Source organism: Mesoplodon mirus, assembly GCF_964341445.2.
Source record: "Mesoplodon mirus genome assembly, chromosome: 16".
In the NCBI taxonomy this organism is placed as follows: Eukaryota; Metazoa; Chordata; class Mammalia; order Artiodactyla; family Ziphiidae; genus Mesoplodon; species Mesoplodon mirus.
This window is the reverse complement of record NC_138992.1, coordinates 77,804,244-77,821,441: the sequence shown is the minus strand read 5'-3', so window position 1 is coordinate 77,821,441 and position 17,198 is coordinate 77,804,244. Positions and strand designations below refer to the sequence as shown.

Sequence of the window (17,198 nt, the reverse complement as noted above, 5' to 3'; positions counted from 1 at the left end):
GGGAAAGCATTTTTTGACCCGAAAGTCCATTTATAAAAGAAAGCTGGCATTCAATGAGGAGTCTGCTTCCTGGTTAAAAGCCACCTGTGCGACTGTAACACGAAGGCTTTACCTAGCGGGCCTCCACCCAACAGGCGGAGAGGCCGCCAGGGCCCTGCAGCACCCCTGCCCCCGCCAGACACTCGTGCCCTCCTCAGGGCCTCTGCTGGGACCTCCCTACGGGGAGGGAGGGGACCCTGAAGATGTCTGCGCCCCACTACATTCCTCCCAACCCCAGGGTCCCACCAAACTGCTGGAGCCTTTCCGCTGGGGCTCCCTCTACCGTGAGATGACACCCACATCTGTGCTGGCCCCCTGACCCTTGACTGGGGAGGCTGTTCCATGGGGTACACGGAATGGGTGTCGGAAGACGTGCTTCCTCTGGTTTCAGCCTCTTGCTCAGACTACTGCAACGAGTGGTGAAAGGGTCACTGTGACTTTCACCTTGGCTGTTGCTCTTATCAGTTATCCTGACACCTGGCAGCTCACTCTCCTAGCCCAGATGAACGCCTGACATCTGAATCAACCTCTTCCAATGGCTCCTCAGTTAGACTTGGTTTGCTGTGAAATGAGACGGGCGCATCCCGACACAAACACATGGGACCGCTTCGTGGACACATATCATGTTGAGTAAGGGCCATCCCAGGGCATCTTTCCACGAGAACTCCGGACGCTGTTAGTGCTGACGCCTTTAAGCCAGCGGGCAGAGCTCCAGCACACAGACCCACGCTGCGTCAGGACTGGCCGGTGCCCTTCTCCCGGGGCACTTCCTCAGCAATCTCAACTGTCACAGGCCACTGTCACACTCTGGGAGCAGGGAGGCTGGCAAGACGAATGCCAGAGGCTCACGACCTCAGTCAGAGGAGACGTTTTCAGAACCTCACGCTCAGGGTCTACAGACGTTTATTTTACACGTACTTTTAATAAACCAATGATCAGTTTCCAAGTTCCTAGCAAGTTAAAGCAATAAGCAAAACAGCACAAACACCCGATAGCTTAAAACTAAAAGCAAGGCTGGGGGAATTAACGAAAGCAGACACAGCTGAGGCAGTAAAACGAGACCGCCTGGAACAGCAGCAGCACAGACAGGCATGATCCTGGCTGGAAACACCGAGGACGGACAGGAGCCTGGACCACACCCAGCGCTGCTCAGGGAGAGGACACCAGACGCATCTGCTCTCACCACAGGAGTTGCTACTCCCGTCCACGAAAGAACCGTGGCCACGATCTCAACCACCAGGTAGTGGATCCCGCCCCCAACGTTGTTTTCAGAGACCACCAGCTGCAGCAGGGGGCCGATCCAGTGCTTCGCGTGAGGCCGGAAGACCTAGGCGAGAGTTCAAAGGTCACGTGTCACAGGAATGCCCTGAGTAACCAAGATGTGAGTTCAGGAACATCATTCTATGTTACGACTCGACCTAAATTCAAAACAGGTGTAGACGCCAACAAGCATGCTGCTTAATTCTATTAGATTCTCAGCTGAAGTCTATCCTCATGGGTCCTGAAACCACAGCTCAAAGGAAACGGATTCTTACTGATCTGCTCTTTGCTTAAAACCCTTCTGCTATACCTACGCTTGGAGAAATAAAAACGAAGGCATTCTACACCAACCCCTCCCCATCTGAGCAACATGCAGCCCTGGCGGATCCTACTTTTACCAGCTGCAAATGCACAGGGGAAATTAGAAAGGAGAATATAAAAATTAGGTGCATGAGGCCAATTTGTTTTTTCCTTTCTTCCCACGCTGTGGAAGTCATTCTACTACACACTACACATGCCCAAGATCTCTGAAATCCAAAGCATCTCCATACACTAAATTCCATTTAACCTATTTCAGAAACTGCAGACTGAAGTGTAACTCAGACTATCAACCTTCTTCCCCTCTGCCACCGTCTTTCTCCAAATGTTTTCTCATCTCTCTCACAGCTTAAATCTGTGTGGTTGCACACCGTTTCTGATCATGGACTCCATAGGTTAAAAAAGAGTTTACACTCTCCACGTATGTCTACTGGTTTATTTATAAATTTTAAATATAAACTTCTTTCCTATATTATTAAACTGTAAGAAAAGGATAAATTTAAGGCTCAAGTTTTAAAAACAGCTGTAAACACAAGTTCTCATCTTTCGTTCCACAGGACAATGGGCCCCCGCCATTCCCGAGCTCTGGGAGTGTGCGATGCTGCGGGGCCACCTGCAGTGATTCCAGAGGCGCCTCAAGCCACACGTGTGAGCGCAGCTCAGCAGCCCGCCTATCGGACCAAACCCCAGACACCGGCTCCCTTCTGCCAGCCATCAAGTCAACACCGACAGCAACGCCAGCTGGACATCACGCGTGAACCCCAAGTATGGTGGGCTGAGCCGTGAGCCCCAAAGGATGCTGAGGTCCTCCTAACGCCCCGTATCTGTAAATGTGACCTTATTCAGAAACGGGGCCTTGGAAGACCGTCGAGTGAAAAAGAAAGTCATTAGGGTGGGCCTTAACCCTAAGTAACAGTGTCCTTACGAAAGGGGAAACTTTTACACGAGACAGGTGTGTACACCGAGAGAGAAGACCATCCACAGGCCAAGAAATGCCCGCGGCCCACAGCAGCTGGGAGAGGCCCAGTCACAGCTTCAGCAGGAACCACCCAGCCGACACCCTGGCCTCGGGCTTCTGGCTCCAGCGCATCGTGGTTTCTGTTGCCTCAGCCCCAGCAGCTAGAAATCAAGTGTGACCCCGAGGAAGGGGCCCTGCTGCAGCCCCAGGCCAGGCCTCTTCTCCACTCGAGGGCCTTGAGGGGCTTGCCGTCTGCTGCCCGGGAGGGCCCTCCTCCCAGCCCCCTTCAGCAGCTCCCTCGGCCTTTGCCCAGCCCCCTCTCCAACGGATTAACACAGCAACGATGTGAGTCACCAGGAATCCTTCCCCACTTGCTTTGCTGCTGTGAACCAGGAAGGCTGCAGCCATGAGAAAACTGCCAGCACGTACACTTCCTAACACAGGTCACTTCTAACTCGAAAGAAGTTAATTTACGTGTTTTACAAGAAAATGATAGAAGAATGACGCTGCGCAAATAACACAAGTTGGCAAACTGATTCAGAGAATAACACCATGCTCTGACCCTTTACATCTTTCTTCACTGTGGGTTTTTTTTTTAAGTAGATGCATGTAATTGCAAAGAATTTTTAAAGAAATCATAAATTACTTACTTCCTCTGTATTAATAACAAGCTTGGCTAAGAAGAGACGGATATTTAATGATACTGATGGATTTCCTAGTTTGTCGTGAAGAAATTTCATCCATGGAGGAAGATTTCTTGGCACTGAACCCTGAAATAATACAATCAAAATTACTTCAGTAGGGAAGTGGAACAAAACAGCTTCGTATTCCGACACTATGAGACAACAATGACAGGGCAGGAGACGAGTGACAAGACATCACGTGTGTCTGAGACGGAATCCGGTTTAGGCTTCGATGTGAACCGCTCGCTCTCAGCGTGACAGGGCGAGCGGCGGTGAGCAAGACCGGGAAGATCAGCGCGCCTGTGAACCCACACTGCAGCCCCAGCTCAGCCCAGGCACCTCTGCTGGCTGAGCGGCCCGCAGCCTCTGCATGTGCCGGACCAGGGCCGCCACAGGGGCCATGCACTCGTGCCGATTGAGCTCGTCCATCTCCAGCTCCAGCACGTCGCCTGGGACCTCGGGGTCTGGACGCTCCTGGGGAGGGAGAGGCTGGTGAGGTGGCGGCCCACAGCGCGCTGCTCCGAGGAGGGTACTCACACGCAGGGGACCTCATGTCTCCTCGTGTCCTCGGGAAGTACCCCCTGCCCCCGCCCCTGGCCGCACGGCTCTCCTCCAGGACCGCACTCAGGTCAGGGTGTCACTGCAGACACCGCTGCTTCGGACCACGTTCAGCCGTGTGCGTCCCGGCGGGCCCAGACCCTCTACATCTTGAGAGCCGCAGCCTGCGTCATTCATCGTTGCCACTTTATGTAGAAAGCAGAGCTACTGAAGTAGAATTATAGAATAAATTTTTACCGATTTTTCTCAGTACTCTGAAAAACTTTGTAAACTCCTTAATTTGCCTTAAAATTTCAATCAATAATAGAACAAAACTTTTAAAACATTCTTGATCCTTTTTAAGAAAAAAGGGCAGGAATAATCATTTTATAAGTGTGATGCTGAACTGAGGTTTTACATACACGTATGGTGTATTTCACACACACACAACTGATCTAGGTGGCTCCTAGCACAGATCGCTTCCAGGAAAGAACAGCTTAAGAAACGCTGAGAGCACAGTTTTGGATAAAGGTCAGCCTGGGCTACTAAATGCTTGTGGAGAGTGAGCAGAAAAAGGAATGAAAAAGGCCCTAGTGAAGTCCGTCATTCTGTCTGCCCTGGTGGCAGTAACTACTCCAGAGTATCTCCTCCCAAGACGGACAGCCCTGGACACGTACTCCTCTCACAACCTCCGTGCCCGTGGTGTTTGGCCCCAGGCGATGGGTAACGTCTACAAACTGGGGCAGGAGAGAGAGGCGGGGTGTCACGGGTTAGTGACACCAGGCTCACTCAGCACCGAACAGTAACCGACACACAACCAGGGTCACGGGAGATGGGAGACAGGCGCACCCAGCAAGCCCCCCGGAGAGGCGGGAAGGGAGCGCGTGGCCACGGGCGGCCGTACCTGGGCCCACTCAGCACGTGGGCGGCCAGAGCCACCGCCGCGCCAGGGGCCGCTCACGGGGCTGGCCGCCTGCAGAGCTGGGATGGGACGGGGCGGGGGGAGGGAGAGGGTTCTCTCTGAAAGAATGACCAGCGTGAGGTCAGCCCAAGCTAGAAACGGAGTACTGTGCCGGGAAAGCGGCTCTGTGAGCTGGGGACGACCCCGTGAGCTGCTGAACCCCAGAAGAGAGACTGAGCTCAACCTCTCAAAGCAGCTGTCAGACCCAGTGCACCCCCTGCCCGTCACTGGAGCCCGCCCTTCAGGGAGGAGGCTCTGCTCAGGCCGGGGACGCTGCCAGCAAACACCCCTCCGGGGGGGGGCAGGGGGGGACAACAGTCAGCCAGCGCGGTCAGCTCTCTCGGGAGGGCCTCACGCGGCTCTGATGCAAACAATGACCTGACTGCGGGAGGAGCCCGGCTAACGTGAACCCGCCCTGCGTGCTGGCGGGGTCAGATGCTGCACCCCAGGACGAGAGGCTGGAGCCCCGCCGGCCCCCCTCCCTCCCAGACAACAACATTCGGTAATCACCCGTCTCCAGAAATGGCGGGCGGTAGACTGAGGGTCTTGGGAGCCATACGAGTAGCTCTGAACTCCAGTGCAAAAGTCGAACTGACTCATTTCCTCACTCAGGCTACTGTCTGCCAGATACGACAAGGAAGACATATAACACGGGCCGCCTGAAGTGAAAAGAGAAGGAACTACATTTACTCAAACTAGTAAGAAATGGGTTTCTCTACGCTCAAGTGATACCTGGATACCTGCATCGAAGGCGTCCATCAAACCTGTGGCTCTCACTCACCACCTGGATCCACACGCAAAAGGGGCCTGGGGGGACCTCCTTGCACTCTGTCCCCACTGAGCAGTGACTCTCTGTCGCAAACAAAGGCGTGAAGTCGAACTAGGTCCAGTTTTTGGATGTGACGCTAACAGAACTTCTTGCAGTGAAAGTTCTGATGATACATACTCTGCCCGTAACGCCTCGCAGAAATGCTGCAAGAGATACTACTGAGACACAACTAAGTCCAAGTACATAAGGAACTGAGGAAACTGGTCCAAGGTTTATCCTCAAATCAAGAAGAAAAAAAAAAACCTATGAAGAAAAGTAAGCAAAAACTTGAAACCAGGAGCGTGTGGAGGGAGAGAGGGCTGATTCTAAACAGGGAGGCTAGGAGAACTTCCTTCAGAGGAAGGGGCCATGCTGGCCCTGGGGCCGAGATTAGTCCGCCTGGGGGAACAGCACAGCAAACGCCCTGGGGCGCAGGGAGCAGACAGCGGGTATAGCGGGGAGGTGGGAGCCGATGGGAGGTTTGGAGAGGAGTGGCAGGATGGGACTGTACTTTCACACAGGGTTCTGAAAGTATCTAAATAACACACAAACATAATCCAAAAACAAGCAAATAAATGCAGGCCAATCTTGCTTTTGTTAAAAAAGCGTACCACGTCTGAGCCCCCTCTGGCCACCTTGAGATGTTTCTGTGCTGTTAAAGTTTAACTAACTGCATTTCTTTCAAAGCACTATTCCATTTGCCACTTGAAAATAAAAATTTTCAAATTCAGTTTCAACGTTGGGGTATTTAAAGTATTATCTATTTATATAACAAATACCAACTACTGGAATCTTTCTCATCATTTTGAAAACGTCCTACCTGAGTCCCCATTTGCTGCTTCCCTGGCTTCTCTCCTAATTTCAATGTACCTCTTCTTTCTTTCCATAGGAACCTATTAGGCAGAAACAGACACTTTAAGACTTCTTAGAATCGTGGTCACATATTTTCTATTTTAGTAGCAATCTGGCAAAAATCACAAATATTAACTTTTAAGCAAAAACTTTAACCAAACTTAAAAGCACTGAAAACCCCCTACAAAGACAGGCGGGCACCTTCAGGAAGGCCCCCTCCCCCCAGCCGGGTGCCAGGAGCTGGTGCCCCCCTTCGGGCTCTGGGACCTGCGTGGGCTGCACCCCTCTAGCCACAGGCCTGGGGACCTGCCGTCTGCACTTATGAGCCTCAGCTCCCTGGACTGCACAGTCTCAACAGGTCACAGCACATCACGGCCGCAGCGGAGTTCACAAGTAATGCACAGTTAAGTGTCTGAAGGCTTAACGGACATGTGTGTTTATCATTTCATGTCTTTAGTTCTTTGAACACAGGCCTAGAAAAAACTTCCCAGTCTTGTTCCAAAAGGGCTCAAGGCGGGAAGCAAGCACTGGCCTGAACCTGTGAGCCACCAGGCAGACTACGAGGGGTGGAGGGCAGAAAGCCAGGCCGCCCCCCAGCCCCCGCTCGCTCTGCCCAGCGTCCCGCCCACCGGGCTGCGAAAGGCTGCAGCCCCCCCGCCTCCGCTGAGCTCGACTGAGCCTGAGCTTGGCTCCTTTGCCAGAGCATCTCCCCCGCAAGACATCTGCTCCCGGTGCCTGTGATGGGCCGAGCCTCCCACCAGGGCCCCCAAGGGCCTAACCCTGTAGCGGGGTGGATCTCAACATCACTGACCAGAGGAACTTCAGAAAACCACTTCAGGGACGTGTCCTAAGAGCTCCTTTCAGTGGCATTTTCTCTCCTTTACAAGTTGAGGGAAAACCCGAGTCATGACCAATTTTTTGTTGTTGCCTAAGATTGTATCTCCGGTCAAACTGTAAGAAACTGCCAGTGTTTACAGTTCACAGCAGACTTGGGTTCAGCGCAACGTGTGTGTTTCTCTATAAGCAACTGCTAAGTGTTCGTAGCCTGGAAACACCACGAAAAATTTCACTCACCTCCACTTCTATGGGAAATGTGTAGCAGCGCTTCAGGTCTATCAGATTTTCAAAAATGAGCAAGTTCTGTGAATGCAAAGCCCCACATGAAGATGCCTGAGTGCCAGGTGGAGATGCTGGGCGCTGACGCCACCCCGGGGTCCCACCCTCCGCGTCCGCATGCAGGGCTGGAGGAGCACACCCACCGCGGCCCGGGGGGCGCGGCCAGCAGCCAGGAGGGGCCTACCTTCTCCGGCTTCTCACTGAATAGGAAGCCCTGGTAAAACTTGAGCTCGGTGAAGACACAGCGGATGGCGGCGATGGCGCAGTTGTAGGCGGCACAGTGGTACAGCCGCCTGCGCTCCAGCAGCTGGGCCTCCCCCGCCATGTTCTCCGTGAAGGCGTCGTGGCACAGCCTGCGGGCGGCCGGGCGAGTGTCAGTCCATCCAGCGGGGTGATCCGGCCCCACGGGCGCCCACACCCACACCTACCGGGGCTCCAAGAAGCCGGGTGGGCGGCGGCCCAGCCTGAGGGGCAGGAAGGGCTCCACCAGGCGGGGGCTGAACTGACCCTGGGGAAGCAGCATGCGGGCACCGTGAGGGCGTGGGGGGGAGCAGCGGCGGAGGGTGGCTGCCACACCCAGGAGCCCGGTCTCGCCCTGCCAGCTGCGGCCAGCCACCGTGAGCACGTTGAGCACGGTGCGGTCGGAACACGGCCACCCCGCACCTACGCTGCTGCCGGCTGCTCCACGGGGCCCAGGAAGCCGGAGCGGTTACCGCCCAGCCCGCGAGGGGAGAAGCCTGCCGGCCCCTGCTACTAGGACGCGGTCCCTCTGAAGGGCTTCAGGCTGGGAAACAAAACAATCAGGTTCCTGTAACATATGGATCTGGCAGCGGGGCTGAGAGCGCCAGGCCTCGGGGCAGGGAGACTCATTACGCAGGAGGCCACTGCCGCGCTTCACCAGCAACCCCAGTGCCACACGAGCCACTGGTTCCAGGAGCCCCGGGGACACAACCCACCAGCTCTGGGGCCGGCAGGGTGTGTGCAGAGGTTGAAGAGATTCAGAAGGAAAAATAACACGACCCCCAAGACGCTCATGGTGACGACGTCACCCACTGAGGAGGACACGCGAGGAGAGGGTCGGCGGAGCTGAAGGTGCGCCTGCAGGGACCTGGCACGCCGGCGCCCAGCACTCAGAGGAGCCGCACCGGACGGCCGGCTTCAGAGGAAACGTATCTGACTGCTCTGTGCGTTACGAAACGTCTGCTTAGAAGTATGTGACACTCCTTTAATTTCGAATGACAGAAAAAATACAATACACTAAATCCCTCCTTACTGTGAACCATAGCACTAGAAACATATCAAGCTACTGAGGGAGAAAAGAGAGTAGGAAAAAACAGTAAAAGAAAAAGAACTTTACTCTGTATAGAAGATGTGTATAGGACAGAACGTTACCCAATAACATGCTGAATTAAAGTCCATCTACGTAGTCTGTACATAGGAAAACTATAGAAATTCAGTGTCTAAACATTTAGTCACATTATATACATGCGTAAAAATATACGCATCAAAAATAGTAACAAACTAAATACAATCCGAAATTAAGTAAACCCTTACTTGATGAGGGTCTTTGTAAGCTCATTTCCTTCTGGGACACCTGAGCCGTGGAACACCTGATTGATTTTAGATTCCTTGGAGTGAACATCACCTTTCGGAAGACGAGAGTACATCACATCGAGCAGCTTATAGTAGCCCATCTTCTTGGTGATTTGAGTATCAAAGGAAGATTCATTCAGCTAAGAAAAGATAACATGAAAAATATTTTACTGAATAAATCAAATTTAATACTCAACGCCCTTTACCTTGAAAATAATTTTAACAAAGATGTTAAACCGGGCCTCCCTGGTGGCGCAGTGGTTGAGAGTCCGCCTGCCGGTGCAGGGGATGCGGGTTCGTGCCCCGGTCTGGGAGGATCCCACATGCCGCGGAGCGGCTGGGCCCGTGAGCCATGGCCGCTGAGCATGCGCGTCCGGAGCCTGTGCTCCGCAACGGGAGAGGCCACAACAGTGGGAGGCCCGCGTACCGCAAAAAAAAAAAAAAAAAAAAGATGTTAAACCACTTCAACAAGAGGTAGCCCAAGAGCTAAAACGTGGATGTAAGTGTTGATGTGTTCTATTTAGCGTGGCAGCAAATACTGACTTCACCTCAGTGAAACTCATTTGGGACTTCTGGCCTCCAAAGCTGTGAGAGGATAAACTTTTGTTCTAGGCCACCGAGCTTATGGTAATTTATTACGGCAGGTTAAGTAAACTAATACACATTTTGGTACCAAGAGTTGGAGCTCTACTGCAACAAATGAAAAAAATATGTTAAGTGGCTTTGGAATTGAGCAGAGGGTAGAGGTAGAAAAAAATTTTGCCATGCATGACAGAAAAGGCCTAGCTTGCCCTGTAGAGATCACTGTTAGGAAGTATCAACGTTGAAGGCACTGCTGGCAAGGACTCAGAAGGAAGTGAACAGAAAGCCAATGTTGTCTTAGGGAATGCCCATCACCATAAACGTATTTTTATTAGAAATATGGACATTAAAGTAGTTGCTGGTGAGGTCTCAAAAGGAAATAAGTACCAGATTTTTGGAAACTGGAGGATAGAGGATCCTTGTTAGGCGGCTAACAAGAAAACTTAGCTGAACAGTGTTCTGAAGTTGTGCAGAAAGCAGAACTTGCAGGCTATGCACTTGAATACTGAACTGAGAGGATTTCCAAGTAAATTTGCTGGAGGTACTGCCTGGCTTCTTCTTTGCTGCTTATAATAGAATGTGAGGTGTGAGAAATTTATTGAGACAAAACGGTCAAGCAAAAAGAACCAGAACTTGATGATCTGGGAAATTCTCAGCCCATGCAGACTGTAGAAGACGCTAGCGTCAGGAGACCGGCTGTTAGGAAAGCATGCTTCGGCGAGAAGCCTGAGGGTATGGCTGAAGAAACGAAGCCTGTGGCTCACGGCTGCACTCAGCCACCTCACAAAAGCCACGCACAGGGAAGGGACTCTCCTATCTCACGGAGGGAACCTCCAGGATGAGCATGAAAGAGACAGAAGGTTTCTGAAAATGTTATACCAGCTGAACTGAAAGGGACAGAGACAAAATGAAATGGAAAGAAGGATGTTGCACTCCCAAAATTCTACAGGCAAGAAACAGACAAAACTACTCCGCTGCAAACCACCGCTGACCTTCAAGAAAAGAGAAGAATGACTCCACGGACAGAGTCTCTGGCCCAGAAGCCAGAGCACCAGGCCCCAGAGCATTACTCCCGGGTCTTGAGACCTAATGGATCTGCCCAGCCAGATGTGAAAAGTGCTTGAGAAAACAAGACTCCTTCCTTCCAGTTTCTCCTATGTGGAACAGGAATGTCTGTAATTATCATCCTATGCCTGTCCCACCACTGTGTTCTGGAAGCAAATAATCTGTTTTCTAGTTTCACAGGTCCACAGATGGAGAGAGTTTGGCCCCAAGATGGATCATACCCAAAACCCACCCATATGTGGTTTATATGATTTAGATGATGAGATTTGGGACTTTGTGGCAATAATATTTAGATGAGCTTTTGGACTTAAAAGTTGATGTTGTAATGGGTTTAGACTGTGTCAGGCTGAATAACAGCCCCAAAAAGATACCCACATTCCAATGCCTCAGACCTGTGACTGTTACCTTGTACAACAGAAGGGATGAGACAGACGAAATGAAGCAAAGGATCCTGAGAAGATTATCCAAGTGGGCCCGAAATACAATCATATTTACAGGCAGGAGGCAGAGAGAGATCAGACAGAACTGAGGAAGTTGGAAGCACCTAAATGTCCGTCGACAGAGGAGTGGATAAAGAAGCTGAAGCTGTGGTGCACAGATATGACGGAATACTACTCAGCCACGAAAAGAATGAAATAATGCCATTTGCAGCAACATGGATGGACCCAGACATAATCATACTAAGTGAAGTCAAAGACAAACACCATATGTATCACTTATATGTGGAATCTAAAATATGACACAAATGAACTTAGTTACAAAACAGAAACAGACTCACAGACAGACAGAACAGACCTGTAGTTACCAAGGGGGAGGGGAGGTGGAGCAGATAAATTAGGAGCTTGGGATTAGCAGATACAAACCACTACACACAAAACAGATAAACAACAAGGACCTACTGTAGAGCACAGGAAACATTCACTACCTTGTAATAAACCACAATGGAAAAGAATTGGAAAAAGAACAGACACACGTACATGTGTAACTGAATCACAATGGTACACACCTGAAACTAACCCAACACTGTAAGTCAACTATACTTCAATAAGAGAAAAATAGCGGACTGTTTACATAAGAGGAGGACGAGGAGGAGGACGAAGCTAAGTGACCCGAGAAGCACGGGGAGGCAAGATGTGGCCACAAGCCGAGGGTGCTGGTGCCTCTAGAGGCCGGCGGGGTGAGCACCGTCTCCTCCCCAGAACCTCCGGAGCAAGTGCAGCCCCTGGAAACGGTTTCTGATTTCTGGTCTCCAGAGCTATGAGAAAATAAAGGCCTGTGGTTCTAAGCCACATCTGTGGTCCTTTGTGTCAGCAGCCTGAGGAAACTAACGCAGACATCACATGCCTGCAGGCTGAGACCAGGACGTGGAGGCAACGCTCCCTGAGCTACAGACGCCCCTGACGGAACACATGGCAGTTTCTAACGACACTGACCACGGAGATCTGTCAACTCTTATCAACGTTCAATTTAATAACAGACTGTGATACCTTTAGAAATCTGGACTTCAACACATCAATGGCATCCACCACAATTTTGCTAAAGAAGTCTCTCAAAGCATTCAGGTCACAGTGCCACAACAGAGTGATGAGCGCTCGGTCCACAGTCGCTTGGCGGGTGATGCTGGGAAGTTGGTCATCCCTCCTGAACATCCTGTACACACTGTCCAGAAGGCCTAACTGTGTGGCACATGAACTCCTAAGAAAAAAAGAAAATTACATGCACATTCAGGCTTTCAACAAATATTTCATGACGGCCTACTACATTACAAGCAAAGTAAACGCCAATGACTATAAATCAGAAAAATACCTTTAAAGATTATATGTATAAAAACCAGGAAATACAAGAAGCATTTGTACATAAGTCATGTTACTTTACTCATCCCCAGAAATCCTCATGCCTATTTAGGCATTAGGAAAAAGAATTTTTTTCATTTACTTTCAATATGGTCTTTCTGGAAGGCTTTGGAAGAGACTCAGCCTCGACACCATTATGTATCCCAGAACCTGAAACTCATGAATCCTGATCAGACAATTCCAGCCTCTTCCTCAGTAATGAACCACCATTCTTCCTACTTGCCAGGCAGAGATAATTCAGCTGGCCCTTTGTCTTCTCATCTGCGTAATATGGTATATGAACGATCACCTATACGATTCCGTCTATAAATCTATTCATTAAGAATAGCATTAGGGCTTCCCTGGTGGCGCAGTGGTTGAGAGTCCGCCTGCCGATGCAGGGGACGCGGGTTCGTGCCCCGGTCCGGGAAGATCCCACATGCCGCGGAGCGGCTGGGCCCGTGAGCCATGGCCGCTGAGCCTGCGCGTCCAGAGCCTGTGCTCCGCAACGGGAGAGGCCGCGACAGTGAGAGGCCCGCGTACAGAAAAGAAAAAAGAATAGCGTTAGCTTCCCCGCCTATAAAACTAAGAGGTTAGGACTGAAGATCACTGAAATCCTTTCCAGTTCTGAAATCTCGATGCTCAGAAGTTAGCTGTGACCCAGAGCACACGTACTGGATTTGAAGGTGACTCAGTCACAACACTTTGTGGTTGCAGGACACCACGAGGTCTGCACGGGCTCCGCAACCCGCATCTGGACACGGCCCTGGAGTCCAGGTCTCTCAAGGAGCATCCTGCTGTGAGCACAGTGCAGATGCACAGCCCTCACACAGACACCGGAAGGAAAGAGGGGGAAGAGGAAAGGAGCATAAATGGGCCAACAGATGGCTTACTGAAAAACAAAGGCAAATGAGCATTTAATATAGGAATATATGTTCCATGTTACTCATAATAAAAGAAATACAAAGTAGAGCAACACTGAGAAATCCTTTCTCACCTATTAACACTGGAAAAAATCCAAACGTTTGACAATATACTCCATTGGCAAGACTGTGATGAAACACATGTTTATCCACTGCTGGAAGGAATGCAAACAATACAGCCTCCAAAAGGGGATGTGGTGATATCCAGCAAAGTCACAAATGCATTTACCTTTTCACTCACATTCACAAATCCACTCCAAAGCTACACTGGCCAAATACAACATGACATGTGCACAGGGCTGTTCACTGAGCCATTATTCTTAATCAGCAAAAGACTGACCAAAAGCCCACCAGTAGGGGCTGCTTCAAAATACTTGGTACTTCCACACAGTGAATAATTACACAGTTGTTGTTGTTTTTTTTTTTTTTTTTTGCGGTACGCGGGCCTCTCACTGTTGTGGCCTCTCCCGTTGCGGAGCACAGGCTCCAGACGCACAGGCTCAGCGGCCATGGCTCACGGGCCCAGCCGCTCCACGGCATGTGGGATCCTCCCGGACCGGGGCACGAACCCGCGTCCCCTGCATCGGCAGGCGGACTCTCAACCACTGCGCCACCAGAGAAGCCCCACAGTTGTTTAAAAAAAAAAAAAAAAAAAAGGAAAGCAGAAGATCTCTACGTGCTGATTCAGCATGATCTGTAGAAAACATGAAGTCGAAACAAAGGTGAAAGGGCAGGAGACGACAGGAGAGGGAAGACAGAAGCCAGGCTCCTGGATGCAGCGCGTTACGTTCTTCTCACGCTCGAATCACGTGTGTAGTTTACATATTCAGTAAGAAAATGAAGTCAAAAAACCCACAAAAACTTCTAAGATCTGAAAATGAAGTAAAGCATACCGAATGAATTGGTATAATAACCGCACGTTGGAAAACACTCTCAAGTGATTCTGGAACACAAAGTTTCACTGTATATCCTCAGAGAACATATTCTAAGTAAATTATACATAAAATTAAAACTGTTCACGTCATCCAGCTATGATTAGTCTTAGTGGTCTTACTGGTAGTGTTAGTTTCGAAAGTATTTTATGTGTATTACAGGACAAAGCAATTACATACTGGTGAAGTGTCATCAAAACAACACTGAACAGAAAAACACTAAAACCTACAATGTAAGGGAAAAATAATGAGAGTAATAAAAAACCCGTGACGTTCAGACTGAAAGGGACGTATCAGGATATTCTTCTTTTCCTCAAAACCAGCAAAACTATTCCCCAGTACGGCACTAACCAGTAGCAGTGCCATAACCCAGCAGCACTAAGTTCACCAAGGACCCAGCCTGTGGTCTCGAGGCGCCGTTTCACGGGGCTCTAGAGAAACGGCTTGACTCTGGGTCAAGGTCAGCCTGAGGTGATCTGCTGAGCCAGAAGACATGTAAAAGACATCAGAGATTAAGGAAGGCTGCCCAAGAACCTAGGAGCCAGGCACCATGGACTCCCACTGCCACAGATGGGATGGTGTGAACATAAAAAAGAATAACAACTGCCACTGATTGAAATTTACTTCTGTTTTGTTTTTAAAAGTTCTAAAAATGAAAAATATTAACTAATTTTCACAGAGACAACTGTAGCACTGGAGTAAGTTTTAGAACTGGGATGTGAAAAATCCTCCAATTTTGTCTTTTTCAAAACTGTTTTGGCTGTTAAGGGGTATTTTGCATTTCCATATAAATAATAGGAACTGCTAGTCAATTCCTGTACCCAAAAAATGAGGCTTGCTGGAATCTGGATATGGAGTGCATTAAACCTAGCAATTTGAACAGAACTGCCAAGTTCACAATATTGAATCTTCCAACTCATAAGCATGGACTCTCTCGCCATTTACTCAGATCTTTAATTTTTTAATTTCCTTCAGCAATAGGCTGTAATTTCTGGTGTACAAGTCTTGTGCTTCTTGTGTTAAATTTAGTCCCAAGTGTTTTGTTCTTTTTGGTGCTATTACGAATGGCATTACATTTGTAATTATAGTGTCAAATGTTCTCTGTTCATGAACAGAGCTACCACTGACGTTAGAATACGTATCCTGAATCCGACAAATTTTCTATAATTGCTTATTGGTTCTAACAATTTCTTGTAGATCTGCAGGATTCTCTACCTTGTGCCACCTGTGAGTAAAAACAGTTTTACTTCTTTCTTTCCAAGTTCACTGCCTTTTATTTCTTTTGCTTGCCTGACTGCAATGGCTAGAACCTCCAGGACTATGTTGGATAGAAAAGAACAGACGTCCTCGCCTTGTTCCCAACTCTGGAGGAAAATTCAGCCTTTCACTATTAAATATTTTGTTGGCTACTGGTTTTTCATAGATGACCTTTTGCAAGTTTTATCATCAATGAGTAAATGAGCACTGGATTTTGTCAAAAATGTATCTGCATCTACTGAAATAATCCACTCATCGTTTTCAAGAACAGAGATGATAATCTCCCACAGAAACAAAACACATATGGTTCCTGGAATCCCAGACTAGGAATGACTTACTTTCTGGCTAGCTTCCTGAAAGTGGATTGAAATAATTCTTCCATAACATGCTGTTGTTCCCGACAAAGAATTTCTGTCATCAACTCCAACAAGACGGGACTCTGAGATAACTCCAATGCATCCAGAAGCTACAGAAGAAACACACACCAATAATAATGATGATAATAATAATAATTGCATTGGATTTTTTTTGACAGTTCAAATAAAAAGGGAAAGCAAATTATAACAATTTCACAAGGATTAACAAATGCTAATATATGTCATTTTTGCAGCTATGCAATGCCTGGCATGTAACAATGTTCGTTAACTATCTGAGTTTTGATTCTCTCTCAGTTTTGCAGATATTCTTCCTCTAACCGACAACAAGGAAGGGGTCCTCCCTTCACCTCCACGAGGCCTCTCCTCGGCTCCGGGCCCTCCGGGGGCGGCAGCGTGCACCCTTCACTCCAGCCTCACTGCGCAGCGCACACACTCCAGGCTGGGGTCGTGTTCCCATCTCGCCTCCCATCTTCCATCTCCATGTCCTTCTGCGCTGCTCTCCAGGAGACAGCTGCAACCTCACCTTCCATGTGGGGAAGGTATTTTAATCTTTCTTTTGTGTGATGTCATCTCCAAGCGCGCGTTCTTGCTCTAGTTCACGCGCTGGATATACTGTCTCTCTGCTCTGAGGCTGCTCCGAACAGTCTCTTCCACGTTCTTATCTCGACCTGTTGTCTCTGTTCCCTCTGAGTTCCTTTCTCCTGTTGGTTTACATCTTTCTCAGACTGGAAGCTTTCTTCAAAGGTGCCGCGACTGTCTGCACTTGCATTTACGTTAAGGGAAAGTACTAAAGATCCATTCAGAACCTTTGTGGACGTGACAACCATCTGCTGGCAGATTGCTGGGGAGCAGGAAACTCAGATGGTACCGGCATGATGGTGAAGAACACACCATTCGACAGAGAATGAGGAGGTTACCACGTCAACCAGGCCACCAGACGCGAGGTCGCTCACAAGGGGACGTGCACGACACCTGCCTCCAGGTATGGGGCTGTTGCCAGAAAGGTTAGCCTGAATCTCACGGCCAAGCTTGAAGCCTAACTTCCAGTTTAGAGGAAACACAGAGGGTGAGGAAAGCCAAAACGCACCTCAAGGAAGCAATCAGA

General features: G+C 49.5%; 1 protein-coding gene across 10 annotated transcripts in view; it reads right to left on the bottom strand.

The window, feature by feature from the left end:
* The window catches only part of PRKDC (protein kinase, DNA-activated, catalytic subunit), a 164,200-nt gene that overhangs the window by 69,278 nt on the left and 77,724 nt on the right, over positions 1 to 17,198 (bottom strand). For all 10 annotated transcript variants that reach the window (XM_082600986.1, XM_082600989.1, XM_082600992.1 and 7 more), the window contains exons 40-49: positions 16,055 to 16,182; positions 12,260 to 12,467; positions 9,087 to 9,265; positions 7,717 to 7,885; positions 7,491 to 7,556; positions 6,385 to 6,457; positions 5,267 to 5,415; positions 3,598 to 3,732; positions 3,226 to 3,345; positions 1,223 to 1,366 (exon numbers count right to left, since the gene is read on the bottom strand). In XM_082600986.1, the coding sequence (XP_082457112.1) occupies positions 1,223 to 1,366; positions 3,226 to 3,345; positions 3,598 to 3,732; positions 5,267 to 5,415; positions 6,385 to 6,457; positions 7,491 to 7,556; positions 7,717 to 7,885; positions 9,087 to 9,265; positions 12,260 to 12,467; positions 16,055 to 16,182 (1,371 nt within the window). The remainder of the gene's footprint in view (positions 1 to 1,222; positions 1,367 to 3,225; positions 3,346 to 3,597; positions 3,733 to 5,266; positions 5,416 to 6,384; positions 6,458 to 7,490; positions 7,557 to 7,716; positions 7,886 to 9,086; positions 9,266 to 12,259; positions 12,468 to 16,054; positions 16,183 to 17,198) is intronic.